A 23,088-nucleotide genomic window follows, 5' to 3' on the forward strand; every position below is an offset into this window, starting at 1 on the left:
TGAGTTGCTTAAATGAACCAAAAATGGAAGGGTTGAGAACATTCATTATGACATCAACTTATTGTCTAGATAGATCTATGGGAGTTTATAGAAGTCAACACTGGGAAGTCACTGGGCAACTCTTTTTCCTGTGGAATTTTGACTATCACTTTGGGAACATTTTAAAGGAAATCACAGTATTACTTGCTCTCGGTAATCCACGCCATGGCAAGACTATAAAGAATTGGACTCAGAGGCTTAATTTTAATGTTTCTCACTGACAAGTGTAGATGATTGACTTTCTCCTTTTGCAGATTTTGTACCAGGAAAGGGAAACATGCCATTTGCTTGTAGAGCCTGGTGAGCCCCCGGTGCTGACTGCCAACTTCCTGATTGCATAGTTCTCTGGGGGAAGGTTGGCTGTGTGAGCCAACTGGGCCAAGGCCATCCCGCCTTAGCACGTAGAGCCCAGTACACAGCAGGAGAGTAAAACAGCAGGTGGGTGGATTCAGAGGCAGCCAGCCAGCCATGTGGCTGCCTGTTCATTCCCACCCTGGGTTCCAATTTGGTTTCAACAAGCTGCTGAAGTGAGTCCACTCGGTATGAATGATTCCAGAGGTTAGGCCTAGCCTTGGGTCATCCTTAGCTTAAAACACGAAAAAAAAAAATACTTCCATGTAAATAGAGACATAAATGTACATATCAACATAAATGTCGTCTATGGTCTACACATTTTACCTTTCCAGTACAGTGTGGCTTTATTTTCACAGTGATTAAGGGTTGGGTTTGGAAGGGAAGTTTGAAACCGTTCATGTATTTAACATACCTGAAGGATAAGCGGTGGTCCTGTCAGTCTCATTAAGTCATGAGACAGTGATCCAAAACCAGCAAAGGTTTCCCTTCCACAGATCAGAATTTGGGACTCCTGTTATCACCCCTCTGTCTGTCTTGCAATGGAGGTTCCATTTGGTAGGGCTTGCTTCAAATGTGAAGTGTTCAGCTGAGGACTGTTAATTTATGTCTGCCTAAGAAGAATATGACCATCTGGCTCAGTAGGTGGCAAACTTTTTCTTAAAGGACAACGTAGTGAATGTTTCTGTCTTTCCGGGATATCAGGTCTTTGTCGCATATGGTCAGCTCTGCCATGGTAGCTCAGAAGCAGCCACAGACAATGTGTAAAGAATGAGATTAGCTGTGTTCCAGTAAAAGTTTATTTATAAAAGTTTTTTTTTTTTTTTAATCCACTTCAGTTGAAAAGGTTATACTCCTTATTTTGGAATTCGATCTCAATTCACTTGTGGTTGAATTAATAATGTAATATGGCACTTCATGCCACTTAAAAACATTTGAATTCATGGTCTTATTTGTTCTTTACAGCAGTCTTGTGACAGTTAATGTCGCTGTTTTTCAAATAAGGCGACTTTTGTCTGTTACTTTTTGTTGAGTCTCTGTGAAAAGATGAATTTAGAAAGATAGAGTTGAACGGTTGGAGTGTAAGGCTGGTGGCTTAAAAGTTGGAGAGACTCCCCGCAGCCCCCTACTGTCCTGAGCTCAGATCCACATTCCTGTGATTATGTCATGGAGGGCTATCCTCTAACTATGAGGCTACATTTGGAGAAGTAAGGTGTCATAGGTGGGATTGGTTGCTGAAACCATGGTTACTATAGCTGACTGTGCCTCATGGTTTCTGAAAAAATGCAATAAAAGTATGAATCCCTCTGTTCAAAGATTCTCATTTGGTAGGACATGGGTGAGGCTACACATTGGTGTATCTAAATTCTCCTTAGGTGATTGCAGAGCAGCCAGCCTGTACCCTTTCCCTAGTGTGCTGGGCATGATGTTCAAGAACCTCAGTTGAAACAGTAACTCTCATTCCTATGGCTACATGATTTCTAAGCCTTCGTTTCCCATCTGTACAAATTGGAAGGAAGTGTTAACAGAACTAAAGGGGAAAAAAAGGCGTGGCATGTCTTGGGATCTGAAGAGTATCTGCTTCCTTCCTACCTTCTGGAAATAGTTCTGATTGTGATTCAGGGCTGGTGTGCTGTTTCCTAAATGTCACTAAAGCCAATAAGATTTATTTGTTTTTCTTTATTTTTTTTAATTAAATTTTTTTTTAATGTCTATTCAGTTTTGAGAGACTGCGTGAGCAGGGGATGGGCAGAGAAGGAGGAAGACACAGAATCCGAAGCAGGCTCCAGACTCAGAGCTTTGAATGCAGAGCCCTACATGGGGCTCAAACTCACAAACCGTGAGATCATGACCTGAGCTGAAGTCGGCCGCTTAACTGACTGACCTGCCCAGGTGCCCCATAATTGTTTTTGTTTTGTTTTTTGTTTTTTAGAGAACAAGTGCGACTGAGGAAGAGGGGCAGAAGGGAGAGGGGAGAGAGACAGAGGGAGAATCTCAAGCACACTCTGTGCTCAGCATGAAGCCCAACACAGGGCTTAATCCCATAATACTGGGATCATAACCTAATCCAAAATCAAGAGTCAGATACTTGGGGTGCCTGGGTGGCTCAGTCAGCTAAGCGTCTGACTTCGGCTCAGATCATGATCTCATGGTTTGTGAATTTGAGCCCTGCATTGGGCTCCCTGCTGTCAGTGCAGAGCCTGCTTCAGATCCTCTGTCTCCCTCTCTCTTCCCTTCTCTCCCATTTCAAAAATGAATAAACATTAAAAAAAAAAAAAGTCAGATGCTGAACCAACTGAGCCACCCAGGTGCCCCCCAGTAAGATTTAGATTGTGAACAAAAAATACCTAAATTGGGGAACTTTTTTAAAACTCAGAATGGAAATCACTTATTAAGGGTAACCGTGTTTCTGTATCGGTCTGAGAGGAGGTGTTTGTTACATGTCACCAGAACTATCCTGCGAGGTAGTCTCAACAGCCAAGCGTTTAGCTTCCCTTTGTTCTTTTCTGTAGAGGAAGAATTTACATCAGTCAGCTGTGTTTCCAGAACCAACTGAAAGAAATAACTCTGGCAACAAGACTGAAAAATCTCCATTTGGGATACAGAGCTGCCATAGCTACAGAATATCCAACCCTAATTGGTTGCATCATGTCAGTATGTGCCCCGGAAATCTTGTACTTGAGTTCCCTGAGTAGGTTTTTCTACTACAAAGAAGTGTTGAGAACGGCCAACAGTATTTTGGTTTGAATCATTCCTCACTTTAAAATTTAAAAATAGGGCTTCGGCTTATGATCTTAATCTCCTTTTGAGTTTGGTTACTCTGAATCAACTTGTTCTTATTAGTCCTGGATAAACTGATAAAAATCAAGGTTCAGAATTAACAGGAAGTACCTCTTATTAGCACTCATCATAATTTGAATTAATTACATGTGTAATAATTTAATGTCTGTCTGCTCCAGTATAGAATGAGCTTCATGGGGTTGGGGAACTACATGTGTCTCCTTTGTTAAATGCTCTATCAGAAGCACCAAGCACACGGTTTGGCATATAATGAACATTTGATAAATATTTACGACCTGAATGAAGGAGTTAAGGCCCGTACTCTTTAGCAGAAGTGATGGAGACTGTGAGCTTGAGCCACACAGCTGGACTCTACTGAGACATTGGAAGAGGTTGAGAAAAGACAGTTAGATGAGTATCTGGCCAGCTAACTGGATGCACTGAGTTTCAAAACGTGTAAGACAGGTGTATATTAGATGTCAGGACAACTGTATGCTTGCTCCTTGCCTTTAATACATGACTTGGATTCTAGGCAACAAACTTTAGGAGTTATCAACTTTTCTTCCTTACTAACGTTGAAATGAATTTGTTTACTGATGTACAGTCCTATTTAACAGATTGTACAACTCTAGAGCATCTTTTTATGTGAGGTTTTTTTTTCCATTTAGAACATTATGTATAGTCCCATCCAGCCTTGGGTAGCAAATGAAAACTGAAAAAGTGAAAATGTATTCTTTGTAAAATGCTTTAATTTATTCTAAACAAGTAGAAATGAATCCTTGCTGTCGTTTAGGAAGGTGGGCACAGAAACAGTTTAACATTTAACTATTTTATCAGTAACTTAGTCAGCCTATCTGTTCATTGGGGTATTTCTTTTTTAACCATAAAGTAGCTCAAACACCAGTAAATGAAACATGGGCAGTTAGCTCAACATCAGCGAAATACTTTCTTAAACGCTTTTTGTTTTGCTAAATCCTATTTAACAGTCCAGTGTATTTCCCCAGACAAAACAAATAGTATTTGCTTAGTTAAAGTTACTCCTAGAATGGGATCCAATTTCTCTGGCATGACTTTCTACTTGTCTGACTTAAAATATTGCCTGAAAGATCACATATTTATCATTACAATCTTAAAATTAAGTGTGGTGGCATCTTAAGAAATTTATCCCTTTGCTTTAGTCCAAACTGAAAGGCACCATATTTTCTCAAATGGTCAATTCCCAGACATAGCTGGCTGAGGGGGGACATCTTGTCCTGTTGTTTTGCACAGATTTGAGCCAGATAATAATAATACAAAAAAAAAAAAAAAAAAGCCTGGGCCCGAGTTTTGATCTCTGGAGATGTTAATTTGCCATGATAAATCACTGTTGAGTTTCCTTGGATAAGGGACCAGAGTATCCATTCTCTTTCTGGATGAGAGATTAATTCAATTTAATTTGAAATGTTAATGCTTGGTTTGAAGATTTACCTAAGGAAAAATGTAATCTTACAAAGTTTCCAGTTATGCAGGGCAGGACTCTGGGCCTTTCACCGAACAATTTCACAGTAAGGCTGTGCAAAATTTAATTATTTTCATGATGACTCTTTTCCATAGCTCTCTTTGTGCAAATTTCATTACGCTCCAGCTTTTTCTTCCTGAAACATAACATGCTGGATGTTTGGATTAAATACAGAATATTTGGATCATCGGCCAAAAATATAGGACACTCTGCTTCTCTGGTGAATTGAGGCCATTTTGTAAGAAATGGTGCTGTAAGGCTTTGGAAGTAACGTTTACAAGCAAAACATTGGCAGAGTTTTAATTTTATTTAATGACCTGCTTCCTACCAGTGATCTTGGCACCCTGTGCAATGATTTGCAATCACTTAATCACACAGAATGTTGTAACACTGCAGTAAGGGCATTGCACTCTGAGAGTCTCATAAATCCACCAGCGACAGAAAACAGAAATTGCAAGCTCAAAAACCTCTTCATGAAAAACCCCAAATGGGGAGGTGATTTAACGTTGTGTTTTCTGACATGTCCTTGAAAGCCTCAGTACTTTCTTGTAGATGGTGAGTTCCTGTAGTTCCCACTTCTCAAAGATGGTTTGGCCCTAACTGGACTGTCAGTGCAGGAGTCTGGAAGTGTTTGCCTCATTCACTTTAGACACTAGTCTTTCAGATGAGGGAATTCTGGATTCTTCTGAATTACTGTAGGAGGCTATGAATTCAAGGCAATAACGTTCAACTGCAGTAGGCCGTGTTTTTGAAGTCTTTGTAGGAATGATTCAGGAAGGACGCATGTTTCCATCCTGGGAATACGCTGACATTTGCTAGAGGCAGATGGCAGAAGATGGGATGGTGTGATATTACAAGTCAGAGACTTGACATACTTGACTTTGCCAGAAGCTTCTGGAATCTGCGTGTTTAGGATCTTAAGCTTATATTCTTGTCATTTCAGATGTGCCCTTGCAGTTAACTGCTTAGCTATGCTGGGAGTTTTTTTTTTTCTTCTTCCTATTTTAGCATAGTAAATATGGAACTATTAAACATTCTTAAAATTATATAAGCCTGAACTCTTGGATGTATGCATATTGTGTTGTCTTTACTTGCTTCCATATGGTTCTGTTTTGCGGATGTTCTTATAACAAGAATATGGAAGCTTAATGTATATCCCATCTGATTAAAATTGAACCCTCTTTTAAGAAACCGAAGTTTTCAGAGCTGTATTACTTCCCATGAGTAGGTTAAACTTCTGACTCTTGACAAATTTATTCCTCCCAAAGCTATACTATGTTTGATTATTTGTGAAATTATCCAGATTGGCAAGTAGAGCTCATCCTCTATTTTTAGATGCTTGGCGCTTCTGTTCAGCGTGAGCTCTAAAATACGCTCCCAAAGTTTTGCATATGCAAACGCCTCTTCGTTGGCACATAGATGGGATGGAGAGAACGTAACAAACATTTTGGCCAAAATGTGATGGTCTGTTAGTCGGCATGTAGTAATGAGGCCACATTTTGGATCCAAGCTCCAGTGTGAAAAAGTGCAGTCGTACCCTGATGTCTCTCTCTGGGGACTGCAGGCTCAACTCCCAGCACTCTTGAAAGGAGAGTGCGGCAATCCTGGAAGTCAGGGCTGGGGGGTGGCTCTTAGCTTGCCTTTAGGGTACTCCACTGAACTGTCTTCACACATTTAAAAAAGATTTTTTTTTTCAGTTATTTCAAGCTGATCAAATAGCCTGAGGGTAATGCATTGTTAAATATCAGGTACTAAATTCATCTTTCGTGAGCCTCCGCTGCTCTGAGATGCTTTAATCAATGGAGAAAGCATGAAACTGAACTGTGTGAGCCTGAGAGCAAAGGAAGTATTGGGAAAAACCACATTAAAATTCCTCTCCTCTGAGAAGTTGTCATTCTTCCTGGTAAGAGTATGGAAGGATTTTTGCAAATGGTATTGCTAGTAAATTGAAATATTTTCCCTTTATGCTTGTCAGATAAGAGATACAGATATATTAATAGATAAATATTGCAGGTATGTTTGTCAGAGTCAATCTCTTACCTACTACTTAGGATTGAGTCACACTCACCCACGATTAAAATATTTTCTCAAACAAATTTATAGGACTTCTATAAATTGATAATACTTTAGGTGATAGTATTGGGAATTTTTAGTTTTTTTAGATTATCTGCAAGTTGTGTTTTGTTTTGTTTTGTTTTTGGAGAATCCATTGGCCCACCTTGAGAATGTATGGTTCAGGAAAGTTCCAGAAAATGTGTTTCCTGAAGGGCTTGATTAAATGACTGCATCAACACTGACCCAGAAAAGAGTTGAAACCTGCCTGGCAATACCATTTTGGGCCAGAATGACCAAGGCCAGATATGTTCCTGAGATAAAAGTAGGTGATAGAATATTCTCCTGTTTCTCAAACTCACTTTTGAAGATAGTAGAAGATAAAGGATCCACCATCTCCCACCTCCTAAACCAAGTTTCAGGAAAAATAGACTGAACATGTATTTTCTTATGTAACGAACTTTACCTGAGTTAATCAGTTAATCAGTGCTTCATTTTTAAGTGAGGGATTTGAATGCATACATGAACAAATGAATGCACGAGGCATTGTCGTTGACTAATTTTGAACAGTGGAGATGACTGACTGGCATAGTGGTTAAGACAGAGAAGGGTTGGAAATTATGCCTCAGTTCATAGTCTAGATCTGTCATTTATTACCTATGAAATTTTAAGCAAGTAGTTAACTTGATATGTTTGTTTCCTTATATATAAAATTGGACTTCTGATAGTATCTGCTTTGTCCTTGGTAGGGGATTACATAAGACAAAGCATAAAATACCTGGAATTTTGGAGGTGCTCAGTATACACTTACTACTCTACCTTGTGTTAAGCTATAAATCCTTAGGAAGACTTGAGCCACTGTACTCCTTCCAGGTGGTTGCTTTGGTGGCCTGAAAGACTTCATCTCATTTGGGTTTTGAGCTAAGAAGACCCATCTCAAAACATGATGCATAATTCTACTGGCTGTTACTAGGTGTTACTAGATAGGCGGTTCTCATAATAATAATATTGGGAAATGCTGGCTTGGGGACTCTCCAACCTTTTCAAAACTTTTATCGTGCTCATGGATATCCAAAGGTGGCGCTTCGCCAACCTTGGCATTTAACCACAGCATCCTCCTCTGGGGCCTAGTGTTTGGCAGGGCTACTGTTCCTTTAAATATACTGGAAAAAACAGTATAAGTGGATGTTGAAATAAATGCATTGCCTGGGGCGCACCCTTCAAATACATTTTTTCTCCCTTGGGAACAGTTGAGATCCAAATGGCATATCCCAGCATGATTTACCACATGGGTTGTCTTTTGAAAACCGAAGCCAGCATGGATTTAAGATAGAGCTTTGTGTAGCCCCCAGGTCAGCACTTGAGCCTGTGGTTAAGGGTTTGCGTCCAGTCCTCTTAGAGACTTTTTGGGTTCTCTTCCTTGGGTGTTTCCAAAGGATCCATGTGTTGAAAGGCGGTCCTCCCTGAAGGAGCACAGGAGGCTATGTGTTTGGGGCTGGAGGTCTGATCTGGCTTTGAACCTCTCAGCCGCCTCTCCTACTACATCCTTTCCCCACTGTGGTACAGCGGTCAGAAGTTCTCCTTGTTACGTGAAAGGCCAGAGCCCTCCTATTTTTTGTGCATCTGCTTCCTCTGTCAGGAATATCTTCTCTTCTACCCTTTTCTTCCAACCTGGCTAACTCTTGCTCACCTTTCAAGACTTAGCTTCGGGGTCACTTAGTTCTAGATGCCTTTCCAGACCCTCTTTGCCTGAGTTAGGAACCTCTCATGTATAACGTTGTGTGTCCAATGCACCCTTTTCCTCCTTTGTACCATATTTCATATGTGTTTTCCCTTTAGACTAGATGATGCTTCATATGGTTTATTTTGTTTGAGTTATAACTTACATACAGTGAAATGCCCAGATATTAAGTCTATTCAATTAATTTTGTGGAAAGAATATCAAGGTGCAGAGTATTTCCATCACTCCAGAAAGCTCTCTTCTACCCCTTTCCAACCAATCCCTACCCCCCTGAAGCAACCACTCCTCTGCTTTTCATCATCATAGGTTAATTTTGCTTATTATAGAATGGAATGGAATCAGATACTGTGTGCCTTCTTGTGTTCAGTTCTTTTCATTCAGCATGCTTTTGAGATGCATCTATGACCTTGCATGAATCTGTGGTTCATCCCCTTTTATTCCTGAGGAATCTTGCCTTGATGGATTTACCACAGTTACCCATTCTTCTGTTGATGGACACCTGGCTTATTTCTCATTTTTGGCTATTATGAATAAAGCTGCTCTGAACATTCCTGTACAGGGCTTTGTGTGTGTGTGTGAATTATGTTTTCATTCCTCTTGTGTAAATACCTAGGAGTAGAATTATTTCTGGAGTAGGTGCCTGTTTCAATTTTAAGAAACTAAAAGCATTTTCAAAGTGATTATACAGACTATAAATTTGTTGACTGTGGAGTTGAGGTCTTATTCAGCTTGGTTTCCCTTATGTCCAGCCCAGTGCAGAGCATACACTAAGCACTCAGTGAAGAGCAAATGGAAAAGAAGCTCAAACCAGTTTGCATTCTGATATACTCTCTACTAATTGACCAAAAAAAAAAAAAAAAAAAAAAAAAAAATGCCCATTAACGGAATGGAACCTGATGGTCTTAAATGTGGTTTTCTTCCAGGCAGGCAAACATAGGGGAATATAGTTCCCTTCTCACTCTGCTCCTGGAGCTACCCCTCCTTGCAGGATAGCAACACATATAGGATGTGCAGGTGAAGCCGAGAATGTAGATTGATAGGCAGTCATACAAGGGTCCCGGTCACTGTGGCTGCCATGATTGTTTCTCAGGTAAGAACTCCTAACCCTTCCCTCCAAGACCCTCCACAGGCTACTCTTTCATCACATCCCACACCTCAACTCACCTGCGCAAACTCATGGTTCAGCCAAGCTTGACAACTTCCCTTTTTATGGCATCTAGCATTTTCTCCCCTTTGCCAGAGTTGCCAATTCCACCTGGAATACCTCCACACAGGGCCGTCTCTCCCTGTTGACATCCTGGTCGGCCTTCAAGGCTCACTTCAGATGTATCGTCCCTGAAGTTGTCCTACCCACCAAACCTGGAAGCTCACTGTCTGGAGGTTCTGTGAAGGGGTGTAGAGCTGTGGACTATATTCATCCGGCCCTGAATGCCTTTCGACTGTGTGGTCACGGGCTTTCTCAGGACACCGTACTCAGTGGTCCTCAGATGTCTGTAAGGAATGAGGGCTGCTGGTCACTAAGGGACCAACTGAGGCTGCCCTTCATGATCCTTGCTCTTGGTGGCTGATTCCATGAAAGAAGTTTCATGTCATGCTATGGCTTCTTGAGACGAGTTGTTTAGGGAAGAAAGAGGTCTATCCAGAAGGAGGGAGATCTAGTGCCAGCTTGGGGATACATGTCACCTGGCAGATACTGAAAGGGAAATTGGCTTTCTTTAGGCCCAGTGTTAGTCACAGGTCATATGTCAACAGGACAAGTATTAACAGCAAGAGCAGCTTCTTACGACGTTAGTATCCATAAGAAAATTTAAAAACAATTTTCTTTAGAGGGAGATGGCTCCAAGGAGGAGAGCCGTGAATCCTGTGATATGTGTGTTTTCTTTTGATTGCTGTTTTGGTAAAATCCTTATTTTGTCTCTGTTCTGCAAACTGCCTTCTTTTCAAACCATACAATTTCTAAAAACATTTTAAGTTTAATTTCCAGAAATGTAATACAGTTATCTTTACTCTGATAACAAACATAAATGTGAAAAGAATGCCGAGGGTGTGAAAATCTGCCTTGAACAAAACATTTTTTTTCTATATATTATGTTGTGCTTTTAAAATTATAATCATTTTTGAGTGGCATAAACTCAGAGCTACAGTTGGAAAATATATTTTGGAGTTTGGTTTCTTGGCAAATGTTACTTCAAACAAATAAGACTTACAAAAATAATGTTTCTCATTTCTAAAAAGAAAAAAAATTGTGTTGCTATGAAAACTGTAAATACCAATTTCTCAGAACAGAAAAGGCATGTTACTTGTTTGACATCATGTAATTTTGTAGTTGATCAAGAAAAAAATACACTCATTTGTAGACCTTTGAAGAATTGGACACCAATTTTTTTGAAGTCCAATAATGTGATTATTAAGAAGTAGTTAGAACTAGTTAGCTTGGATGTATTTAATTGCCTGCTTCTGGTTTAAAGAAATATACTGGATCTTGTATGCTTAAGAATTTTGACAGATGCTTTTCCCTTGACTGAGTCAGTAAGTAGTAAATGCAGCATTAAAATTCTGCCTTATTCACCTGGCAATAAAGTGAATTCACTTCTTCTCTTTCACAGTGGGTAGGGTCATGAAGCAGGCAGTTTCCAGAAAGTCAGCCTAATTGGCATAGTTCTTAGGAGCCCCTGGTCTGTCTTTCAGAGGGATTCAGTGTCATGAAAATACTGAGCTATCCCTGAGTTGGAGACCTACATGTCATTTGATTCAGTGCACTCTTAGAAAAGTTGTACCTGCTTCTTTTTTTTTTTTTTTTTAATTTTTTTTTTTTCAACGTTTTTTTATTTATTTTTGGGACAGAGAGAGACAGAGCATGAACGGGGGAGGGGCAGAGAGAGAGAGGGAGACACAGAATCGGAAAGAGGCTCCAGGCTCCAAGCTGTCAGCCCAGAGCCTGACGCGGGGCTCGAACTCACGGACCGCGAGATCGTGACCTGGCTGAAGTCGGACGCTTAACCGACTGCGCCACCCAGGCGCCCCAAGTTGTACCTGCTTCTTAACAGGGACTCCAGGATTTGATGATCTTAATTTTGATTTAAAAATTGAGCTTGATGTTTTGTTTTTGTTTTTGTTTTTTTGCCTATCTAAACATATTGTGGACAATTTCAAACACGTACATAATTAAACAGTATGACAACCACTTAGTTACCATGATAAACTTGAAAAACTTAGGAACTTCTGGCGAATTGTGTTTCACCCAGACACTTAACCCCAACATGCCCAGTATTATTTTGAAGCAGTATTTAAAAGTCATGTGTACGTATTTATTGATGCATAACATTTCAGTATTTATCTCTAAGAGATAGGGCTCTCTTTTTAAAACTATTATCACACCAAGGGAAAAACTGAACAAAAATTCCATAGTATCAACATATAGTCAGTATTTAAATTTCCAATTGTGTGTGTGTGAGTGTGTGTACTCTTTCTAGTTTGATTTTTCTTGACTCAGAATCCAAATATTATAATAATATAATATATATTATATAATATATATAATATATAATAATATAAGACCACATATTATAATTGGTTGCTGTGTATTTTAATGCATTTTTAATATAAAAGTTTTAGCTATGAAAAATTCAAACTTACAGAAAAGTAAAGAAAAAATATGTATCAGGCATGCATTTAACAAATGTTAACCTGTTGCCATATTTGCTTCAGACATTTCTTTGCCTTTTTTTTTTTTTAGAATATTCAATATAGCGTCCCTCCCCTTATTTTTCCTTTTTTTCCCCATTTAAACAATATTCTATAATTGGTGCATATCATTTCTATAATTCTATAATTGGTGCATGTCATTTCTATAGTATGTTTTTATGTTCTTGCTACATACATGTATGCATAAATATATATTTTTGTTTTTATATTCTATATAATGTTTGTCTTTTTGCAACTATTTTTTTCCCACTCAATGTGCATATTCATACATGTAGTTCAAATAGTTCATTTTAAACTGCTGTATACTATTCCTTTATAGAATAAATGCCAGCTTATTTGTTACTAGTGAACAGTTAGGATGTTTCCAATTTTTTTACTCCTACAAATGATTCTCAGTAAATATCCTTTTATGCATTCCCTTTGTGTATATGAATGAGAGTTTATTTACATGATAACACCTAAAAGTGATGGGGATGTCTTTGGTTTTGCTGGGTATTATTTCTCTCTAAAGTTAAATAATTCAATTCTCAGCATCTATATATGAGATTTCCAGTTTCTCCAGAACTTCCCCAACACTTAGTATTGTTAGGTTTCTAAATTTTGCCAATCTCATGGGTATGAAATGGTAACTCCCATTCTTAGAATTTGTACTTCCCTAATTACTCGTGAGATTTAGTGTCTTTTTGTATTTATTTGCCATTTAGGTTTCCTCTTTGGTGAAGTGACTATTTTTAAAGGTGTTTTTCTAACAACAGATTTTGGAATTTCAGGTGTTCAGTATTACTTATGCAGGCAAATTAATTGTTTTCAAATGGGTTCAATATGGTTTTAACTTTGAGAAATAGTTGTAGGCGAAATCATATTTATGGTTATATGTAGATACTTTAAGATTGCAAAAGGGCATTTGTGACAGAGCTAAGGTCTTTCAGGATGGAGAAAAATGAGCCATATGTGCAGAAGCTACTTAAAATAATGTTGTTTTTGACTATTCTATTTTACTGAGGCTTTCACCATATATCTTCTTCATTTGCTTACTTTTTTCCTACCTCCCAACTATGTTTTCCTCCATAGCTTGTGTACCTCTCAGTTAACTGACCAATATTAGTTTCCACACACTCAACACGTCCGATATCTGTCTGCTTCATTTTCTGTCCTTGAAATTTCCCTTCCAGGATCCTCTGTCCTCCTTTTCCAATAAGCCCTTGTTGTTCCATGCCTGCTATATAGGTGTCACCCTTCATACTCCTCCTGTGACAGATCCCGTGTGCTCAGTCTCATTTTTTACTTTTATGACCTATTCCTTTATGTGGTGGATCTTGCCTCCAAATGTTCCCAAGAAAAGCCGTAATGAGAGCACATTTTTTTCCAAATAACTAACTTGAAATGTATTTTTCACATCATTTATTTTTGCTTTTATACTTGGTTTTTGTCATATATTTAGGCTTAGAATTCCAGATCAAAAATTATTCTCCTTCAGGGGCACCTCCATGGCTCAGTCGGTAAAGTATCTGACTCTGGATTTCAGCTCGGATCATGATCTCATGGTCTTGAGCTCGAGGCCTGCGTAGAGCCCCGTGTCAGACTCTGTGCTGAATGTGGAACCTTCTTAAGATTCTCTTCTCCCTCCCTCTGCCCCTCTCCCTTGCACCCTCTCTCTTTCTCAAAAAATAATTTATTCTCCTTCAGAATTTTGAACGGTTTGATTATTCTGCTTCTTAGGGTTTCTGTTGAGAAGTCTGATGTCATTCTTATTTCTAATTCTTTGTGACCTGTTCTCAATTTTGGAAGCCTTTGCAGTTCTCTCTTTATCCCTTGTTGGATGAATTGTATTATATGTCTTCGTGTGGTCTTTTGTTAAAACCATTCTTACTGGTTACTTGAGACATTTTCTTTGATTGTGGGAAATTTTCTTTAAAAAAATCTTCTCATCATTATTATCTTATTGGAACTGTTTCTCGTTCGTAGTTGGACCTCTTGGGTTCTCTGATTTTTCTGCTTATTCCACCCCCGCCCCCACTTCTATTCCCATTTCTTAATGTTTTTGTTTCCCTTTCTGGGAGATTTTCTTATCCTTAACCTCCTACTAGTCCATTGACTTTTTTTTTTTTTTAATTCAGCTAGCATATTTTTAATTTCAAGAGATTTTCCTTGTTCTCTTATAGTTGATATTTTATGGAATCTTGCTTTGTAGTTGAATGTCTTTTAAATATTTCTTTGAAGATATTAGAGATTTTCTTGAGCTTCTTGTATTCTTGAGTTCTGTTTTTTTAAGTTAGGCTTGTGTCTGTATTTGCATTAGGCTCTCCCTTTCATATTCCATAGTATACCTACCATTGTGTATTGCTGTGGGAATTGAGTTGAATGTTTCACTCAAAGTCAATTAATGTTAGTGGCTTAAAGACAGAAGCCCTATAATGCAATTCTATCTTGACTACATCCATTTGATTCTGCTGAGAAGGCAAGGGTTAGGCTAAATGAAAATTTAAGGTACTTTCAACACATAAGCATTCGAAACTGGTGATTATCAGGACTTTGAGTAGATAAATTTTTTGTATCAGGTATTCACTAATTCCTTTGGCAATATGTTTTTATACCTACTATTATTATAAACTGAAATCAACTTTAATATTGTCAGAATAAATGTATTACCTTCTATTTCTTAAATGTTACATCTTAGTTCTAGTAAACTCAAAAGGCTGAAGAATAGGAATCTAAATTACAAGAGAAACTTATCAATTCTTTGCCATCAACAAATACACCCAGGGTATAAAAGATCTTTTCTGATTATGGTTCACTTGGGAGATGTTAAATTTTCTAGGCAAAAGCAAAGGGACATATTTGAATCTGTATCATATCTTATAGGTAGCTATAAACTCAAATGAACCTAATTTATTTTATGAAACAGAGTCATATATATAAATTGTGTATCTTTCTAAATAGATAAAAACCCATACGCACACACTTGCCAATGACTTGTCATACAGTTGCATTAAAATTGATGTAAACACATTCAGCATCCAGAGGAGGCCCCTAATTTATTGCCACAGTGTTCCATTTTTTTTTTCCAGATGTATAGGAGCTACGCTGTTGGAATAACAGAGAACCCTTTATAATTTTATAGTCCAAATATATGTGAGGCTATGCACTTTAAAAAATATACCATGGGACATTTCAGATGTATATAAAAGTAGAATTGTTTAACGAATTCTCAGCTCTAATGATGACCAATCCTGGTCATCAGACAAGCCAATCCTGGTTCAGACAAGCCAATCCTGGTTCATCAGTGCTCTTCTCTCTCTCTCACACTGGGTTATCTTAAAGCAAATCCAGGATATCCTATGATTTCATTTCAAAATACTTGAGTATCTTTCTTTAAAAGGCAAGACGTGTTTTTTTTTAAGCATCACCACAATATCTTTATTACACCTAAAAAACTTTATACTTGAAACCATACTGTCAGTATGAATTTCTCTGTCTCAACTTTTTCCCCTTGGTTTGTTTGACCCAAATAATTTCATATATTGTATTTGGCTTGTATATCTCTTAGATCTCTTTTAATCTAAATTTCTCCTGCCCCCCCTTTTTTTAAGTCTTATAATTATTTGAAAAGACAGTGTTGTTTGTTTTTTGAAAAGACATTTATTTCCTGGAAGAAAATCATTTTTTTAAAATGTCCTACATTCTAAATTTTTCTGCTTGCTTTCCTATAGTGTTATTTAACGTATTATTCTTCCCCCCCGTGTTTTCTGTAAACTGGGTAGTTGGAATAAGTGTTTGGTGTTTGACTAGATAGAGGTTTTTTTGACCTGAAGCATCTTCACAGATCAGATTATATGTTTCCTATATTGTCCATGTTATACATTTCCTGTTGCATCCTATCACGAGGCCAACCATGTCTGTTTATCTTTTTATGATATTATATTTGATCTGTGGGTTCAAATAGTGTCAGCTTGATCCATCCACTACAAAGCTCTCCATCTGCTTTTCTCCTAATAACTTGAGCAGCCACTGTCGATAATTGCTCATGTCCACCAGAAGGACATCACGTACAAGGTTAAGAGTTTCTGAATTTGGAAAACCTCACTTATTTTCAACTTCCTGCCCCTGACCTATCCTGACATCTTGGTCATTTGCTGTTTCTTTCTTAATGTATAATAGATTTGCCCTTTTTTTTTTTTACGGTACCGGTTCCCCAAATACGTTATGTGGAACATACCAAGCACACTGTGAGAAAGTCCCCCTCAGTTCGGAGGGTGCCACATACTGTTTTTCCCCCTCAGAGATTTATGATACAGGTGAGCCGATTAAAGGTCTGAGGAATCTGTTAAGAAACTTGATTTGCCCACAGTTTCATCAGCTTCCTTGACCACTGTATTCGTTCTTCTGTCATTAATACCTGTTAGTATCTTGTTTAGAGAAACACTTTGAAACGCATCCTAAAGAAGAGAGGAAGGCGGAGGCACTTGCCCCATCCTCTCATGGGGCTTGCTAATGTTAAGGTCGTGAATCCATAACGTTGGCACCTTATGGGGAGAAAGGAGAGCGAGAGCAAATCAAAGTTCATGTAACAGACTTGGTTCATCATGCCATGTCTTGTGTTAATCTCGTCTTCATTGTATCGGTTGCTTCAGTTGTTTTGTTTCTTGTCAATGTTACCTACATAACTCCAGGTGATTCAAATGTTAATTACTGATAAGACAATAAAGTCCAGCTATAACAGTTACAATTTAAAAAATTATAACTGCTTTTATATGCTATAAATTTCTTCATGCACACGGACCCCCAGAGCACATTTCTGTTATTTTAGTTCAAGTGCATTACTGTAGATGAGGAGTAGTAAGGAATCCTAACACGGACCCCCAGAGCACATTTCTGTTATTTTAGTTCAGGTGCATTACTGTAGATGAGGAGTAGTAAGGAATCCTAACACTAATGGAGACTGTTGGTTTCAGATGCCAACGCCGGGTTCGTTTTCATGCCAGAGGTTCACATTCTGCTTGTGCCTCACTGTGGAAAATAGGGTCGAGCAAAATTAGTGACATAGACCAATTTTCCTTTGCTCTGAAGATACCTCAAGTTCTGTACAAGAAATGTTTTCCATTAGAAGAAAAATGCCGTGTATTAACGCTCCTGAGAAAAAATAGTGATCGCCAGTAATGCCATCAGGAAACGATTTTTTCAATGTTTCACAGTGTAAGCATGAATCAATCATCAAACAGGGACTACAACTTATTCTGCAGACTTGGAACATTAATCAAAAATTTTTTTGAGGTGGAGTTATTCTAGGAAAGTGTGAATTTTGATTTTAGGAACATGCATAAGGGATATAGTAATCAGAAGCACAAGTCAGAACACTTCATTAAAATAAACAAGAACAGAGCCAAGGCCCAGAAGACACGAAGCTCTGTGTTGTGAGTTTTGTTTGGGAGAATGGAATGGGACGAGACACAGAGGGCTGAGCAAGGCATCATCAATGATCCCAACAGTCGACTCAGTGTGATTTTGTAGCACTGGGTGCTGGGTGCCTGGCCATTGGCCATACGTTGAGTTAAATTCTAGATGTCCCCAGTTGATATTTATGATGAAAGTTATACTGGTGCTTTTAAATTTAAATGAAGCTTAAAAATTATCATAATTTAAGATGCTCTTCTATTCAGAAAATCCAGAAAAGGCAAATATTACACTAATTATTTAAACATGATAGACAACTCCTTTTGACTTGTCAGAGACTTTTTCTTCCTGACAAGTTACTCTTAAGTCTGCTGTTCTTTGAAGGGAAGATTGCGTGCAGGTTTTGACTGTAAACATTATCTTCTCAATAGGTAGCTTTCCAAATACTGTCCGTTGAAGACTCTATGTTGGCTCAATCAGATAGGTGTTGTTGAGAAGAATGAAGGTAGAGGGGTGGGGCATAGGTCTGGAAATTACCTTAAAAACATTATCTTAGATGCAACTTAAGGTAATACATTTGTATTTCTTGAGCATAAAGCAGTTCAAAAACATCCATTTGTTGTTCCCTCAGAATATTATTTTGTGAAGCGCTAAGCCAAAGTCCAAATGTATAAATTCTCATACAGTAGAAGTTCAAGAGACCAGAAAGGTGATTTCAGTCACGTCCTTCATGAACTGAAGCCCAAACAGGAGAAATGACTTGCCCAAGGTTACGATTTACCTTGTGGTTTATTTAACTCTCGGGTTAGGAGGCGCTTCGTTCATTTTTAATATGGCACATGGTCGCATGGTACACTTTGAGTTTATAGAAAAGAACCACTTATCCAGTTGGCTCAGAAGAAGAATGATGGTAAGCCGACGGAAGGAAAGCTCATTTTGCATCCTACTAGTATCAGCTTTTCAGGAGCTGATTTCTGTAGTTGTAAGTCATCCTACACCCCACATTCTCTTTCCTGATTGTCTAAAATTCCAACAGCAGGTGAGAAGTGTGAAAATGGTCAGTGTAAACGTTCGCCAACAGGTTGCAACTAAGGGCTGAAAACAGGGAGATTTAGGCAACTGTCTGTGGATATGTATCAGTGTGTGGTGTGGGGCATATCGCTTGGTAGCACGGAGCTTTTTGCCCCCCACTCCAAAATGTGGGTACTTAGAATTTTTTAAAACTTCATTAGCAGGTGGACTTAGACCCCACATTGGACCTATGGAAATTTCTTGTTAAGGGTGAAGTTGTTTGGTGTGAAAATTTTCAGTTAGGTAGAAGAAAACCCTGCCCCAAGATTTTATTTCTCTACTACGTTTAGCCAGGCTATGGGGATTCGATGTGTTTCCGCTTCTTCGTCTTTATTTTAAGGTCATGGTCATTCTGTTTAGTTTCCACAAGTATGGTAAAGATCAAATTGCATCTTTTATGTCAATGGACAGGGAAAGTTGTATTGAGATACTAGATGGAAAGGTTCCTTGTAGTCTGAAGTTTTGTTTCATTATAATAGCATTTGCTTTTTAGTCGACCAAATTAGGATTCCATTAAATTAATATTTCTTTGCTTATTAAAAAACCAGGTATCCTATTTTTATGTTCAGCAGTTTATAGGGATTTTGATCACAAAATTGGGTGATTTTTATTCCTCAAGAATTCTGCTTTCTGAATCAGTGAGGTTTTATTTTAACAAATGTTTTTTCAGTTTAAGATTCCATAATGATCATATTCTCTAGGGTAAAAAGTGTGGAAAAAGGTGGCTGACCTTGAGAAGTATACAGTTGCTGTGCTGGTGCTCTTTCAGGGTTGAAATGGAATCATAAAATCAGAAATCATGGAACGGTTTCCAGTTTCAAAGATGGGTTGTCTGACCTTGCCTAAATAGTTCAGGTGGAAATCAAGGAGAAAATGGAGAAGGAAATTGAGTTCACCTTCAGGTGACATACATCCACAACAACCTCCATGAATACATCTAGGATGCCAACATGGGTCTGTCACTTTAGGGTCCAGCAAGCTATTTTTCACCTAGAGATGTTCCTCTGTATTTTTAGTTTTATCTGAAAAAGTTGTCATTAAATGTCTATACTCCCTTACGCACACACATACATACACATATACACACCAATTAAAAACTAACCTCCCCCACCCCCCCAACATTTATTCTTGGATCTCTGTCTTCCTGAGCTAGAGCTTACAGTTTAAAAGAATTCTGATATACGTTTGGTTCTTTGGCTGTTCTTAAGCCTTCTCCTGAAACCATTAAGAGGACTTCCCAGATCCCTAGACTCACCACCAGTATTTTGGATTCTTTGCTACATGTCTCACACCCCCAGGGGAAGGAAACTTACAGGGATTAAGGGCTTGCATTGTGCCGGGCATTGTCAGGTTTGTCCGCAATCACCTCCCAACCACCTCATTCAATGCATGGTTGTTCCTTCTCCATGTGGTATTTCTTGTACCCTGGCTGGACCTTCTGTTGGCAAGGGGGCAGGAATACAGTGGCTTACATGAGCTGTTCTTCAATCTACGAGCATCTGATAGATGCAAGTTTTGAGGTGTATATGTGTTAGGTTGTGTAATGCTAAACGCGAGTAGCATAACTGAGAATATTTTTTTAGAGGTTAAATGGCTTTATTCATTCAATGCCTGGGGAAAGGAGTTGAAAGCGTGAACGTGTGTTGTGACCACAGGCAAGCATACTTTGTCTCCAAATGTGATAAAAGAGCAGAGAGCATTCTAGGTTGATCTGTGTTGCCCTAATAGAGAAATCATTGCGGGGGCAGGACGGTTTGTGGTGTTTACCTGATTAAATGAAGGAGGTTCCCAATTTTATAATAATCATGGTATCCGTTTTTTGGAGCTTGGAATGTCTCTCTCGTTCTTAATTTCTTTTTTGCTAAGTGATTCTTCAAAACGTGGTACTTAGGGAGGATAAGTATTAAACATTCAAAGTCTCTTTATGTGGTAAAGACGGTCAGGCCGTTTCTATCACCATAAGAAATGGGAATCCTGAGACTCTTGATCAGATGTGCAAGTGGCAGTGGTCCTCTGAGTTCAAATCTAGATGAGTTCTTAATTGTGTGATGTGAGGCAAGGAATTTAAGTTGCCTGAGCTTTTGTTTCCCAAACTGTAAACTGTGGGTTACAACATTTTGAGGCTTAAAAGAGCGATGGCTTTATCAGACCTGGAAAACTTCTTATGCCCAGAAGTCACGCTTTGCACGGAGTATTTAGAAGCATCTTCACTAGTTACGTGTTCAGTAGTTAGTGAGTTCGAGTATTCGAGGTGCAGGATTTGGAATCAGGGTTAGTAAAATCAAGTCACCCAAATGTAAAAGAATTTTCTTCTTTGGGCCCCACGGGCATCTAGAGGCCGGGCAGGCCTAAGCTTTTGAGCAGAGCTAGGGAGTACAGCCTGACCTCTTCTTTCCCTCCCCTCTCCCCGGGGTCCCCCTCAGCTTCACAGGCCCACGTCAGCTCCTCCAGGTGACTTGTGTTTATTTTCTGGGGCTCTGGCTGCCCCTCTTCCAGTGGGCCTGCCTCTTCCTGGAAGAAGTGATGAACGGACACGTAGCCAAGTGTCCCACGTCCCTGAAGACAGAGCAGCGTGAGGATGCTTTACTCTTCCCGCCAGGCCTTGCTTCCTGCCTTCCCTACCAGCTAAAGGTCGTTGGCAGGAGGGCAGGAGCCACAAGCATTTTTGTCATTAGAATCCTACCAGTTATGGGTATCCATCTAAATAATAGAGTCTCGGAGTCAAATGTGGCAATGTTTATAATGACCTCTCGTTGATGACTGAAGAAGGAGCGGGTGGGCTTCAGGCTATCCATCTTTCTCGCCTGGGTTTCCACGCATACTCCGCCTTTTGCGCGGACCGAAGCCGGTCATTTGTGACTTTGCCGTATAAGTGAGCCTCAGGAAGGGTGGTCGGTAGAACAAGCGAAGTGAAAATGGTTTGCAGCAACAGCCTTTCTTTTCTTCAAGTAGGAACCCCTCTTTGCCTTCCCTTACACCGTGTACTAGAGGGTTTTTAGCAGAAAAAGGGAAAATAGACGATGCCCTGCTGTTGCTAGGTAACCAGAAAAAAGAACCCAGCCGTACTTGATACGGGAACAGTTTTCTCTAGCTAAGGGGTTTGTAGAGTGTTAATTAGATTTGCATAATGGTGAGGCTGGCCGGTCTCCATCCTTCAACTCCTTTTTCCCCCACCCCTTGCCCACATTAATAAAATCCCAGCTATATTATTTGAGTCTTGAGGTCAGTTCTTGACTTTGAGATATTCTGAGGGGAGGGGCTGTGCAGATGCAAATATAGTTCATCGCCCATAGCTAGAGTATATACCGTATTTCTAAGACCTTGAACCTGTTTTTAAAACATAAGTGGGCACCCTTGTTCCACAGTAGCAGTGTTTTATCGGCCCGCAAATGGTGACAAGTCTTTATTCACTTGACACTCCCTTAGGATTATTTTGTCAGGGTTATTCTTAGCCGTAGGAGACATTTGAACGCACACCCAGCCACATCTTGATGATACATTGATTAAGTCATTTGATGTGATTGCATTTTGTCCCTTTCTCCTTGGACTCTGGGATTCTCTCTGTGGCTAAATATATGGGCACTGCACGTCCCAGGCTCAGAGAGCTCTGAGTTACAGTGTCACCTGCCTTGGAGGCCTCGAGCGGATCCTCCTGACCTGTGCCGTCTGTCTGTTGCAGATTTGGACATCTCTCAGACTGAGTTTCCAGCCTCCCAGGACTCACATCCACATGGCTCTCAGCAGCAGACATTTACGGCCGAAGCAAAGCTAAATCTTCAGACATTGACTGGACAAGACCAGGAGACTGGAGATGACGCTGAAGAAAACATTGTTTACCTCTAATTGTGTTATTATTTTTCCGAGCAAAACACAACACTGGCATTTAGTGGAGATTTTTTTTTTTTCATTTCCTGATGTTCGTGTGAATGTGTCTAAATTGCTGTAAGAGTAATATTTAATATTTCATGCAAGTTCAGTTTTGGGGCATGGGTCCAAATAAATTATTGAAAGCAGTTCTGTTTGTGTAATCATTAACTTATCACACCTAATTTCAGATTTCTGGAGGAGAAATTAACTTGAATAAGCAGAAATATTTTCAAAGTTGTTGTGACTCTCGAGTAAAATTCCATATTGCATTTTCTGCTGGATCATCTGGTTTTTTAAATGCCTTCCTTGAGATCTAGAAGAAGCAATGTGGACGGAAAGAGTGATCTCCATGATGGGCAGACTTTCACAGCCACAGCAGGTGACGATGGAGAGTGGCCTCAGTGGCCCCAAAGGCAGAGGCGGATGTGGGAAAGTCCCTTTCTTGGCTGGTTTTCACGCACTAATTTCTCTCTGGGGAGTCACAGGGGCGGGTCCTAGTGGTGATCTGTTACAGTCACCATGTCACCAACATGTCCGGTTGCAGGGGGACCTGCTCCAACCGGGCAACCACTCTGCGGTGGACAGTCTGGAC

At 39.3% G+C, this 23,088-nt stretch overlaps 1 protein-coding gene across 1 annotated transcript in view; it reads left to right on the forward strand.

Moving 5' to 3' along the window:
* ARHGEF28 (Rho guanine nucleotide exchange factor 28) overlaps positions 1–22,642 on the forward strand; it is a 303,361-nt gene extending 280,719 nt beyond the window's left edge. The window contains exon 36 of the mRNA XM_042988302.1: positions 22,309–22,642. Coding sequence (XP_042844236.1) covers positions 22,309–22,472 — 164 coding nt within the window. The 3' untranslated portion in view covers positions 22,473–22,642. The remainder of the gene's footprint in view (positions 1–22,308) is intronic.
* The last annotated feature ends 446 nt before the right edge of the window (positions 22,643–23,088 follow it).

This window comes from Panthera tigris, chromosome A1, assembly GCF_018350195.1.
Source record: "Panthera tigris isolate Pti1 chromosome A1, P.tigris_Pti1_mat1.1, whole genome shotgun sequence".
Classification (NCBI taxonomy): domain Eukaryota; kingdom Metazoa; phylum Chordata; class Mammalia; order Carnivora; family Felidae; genus Panthera; species Panthera tigris.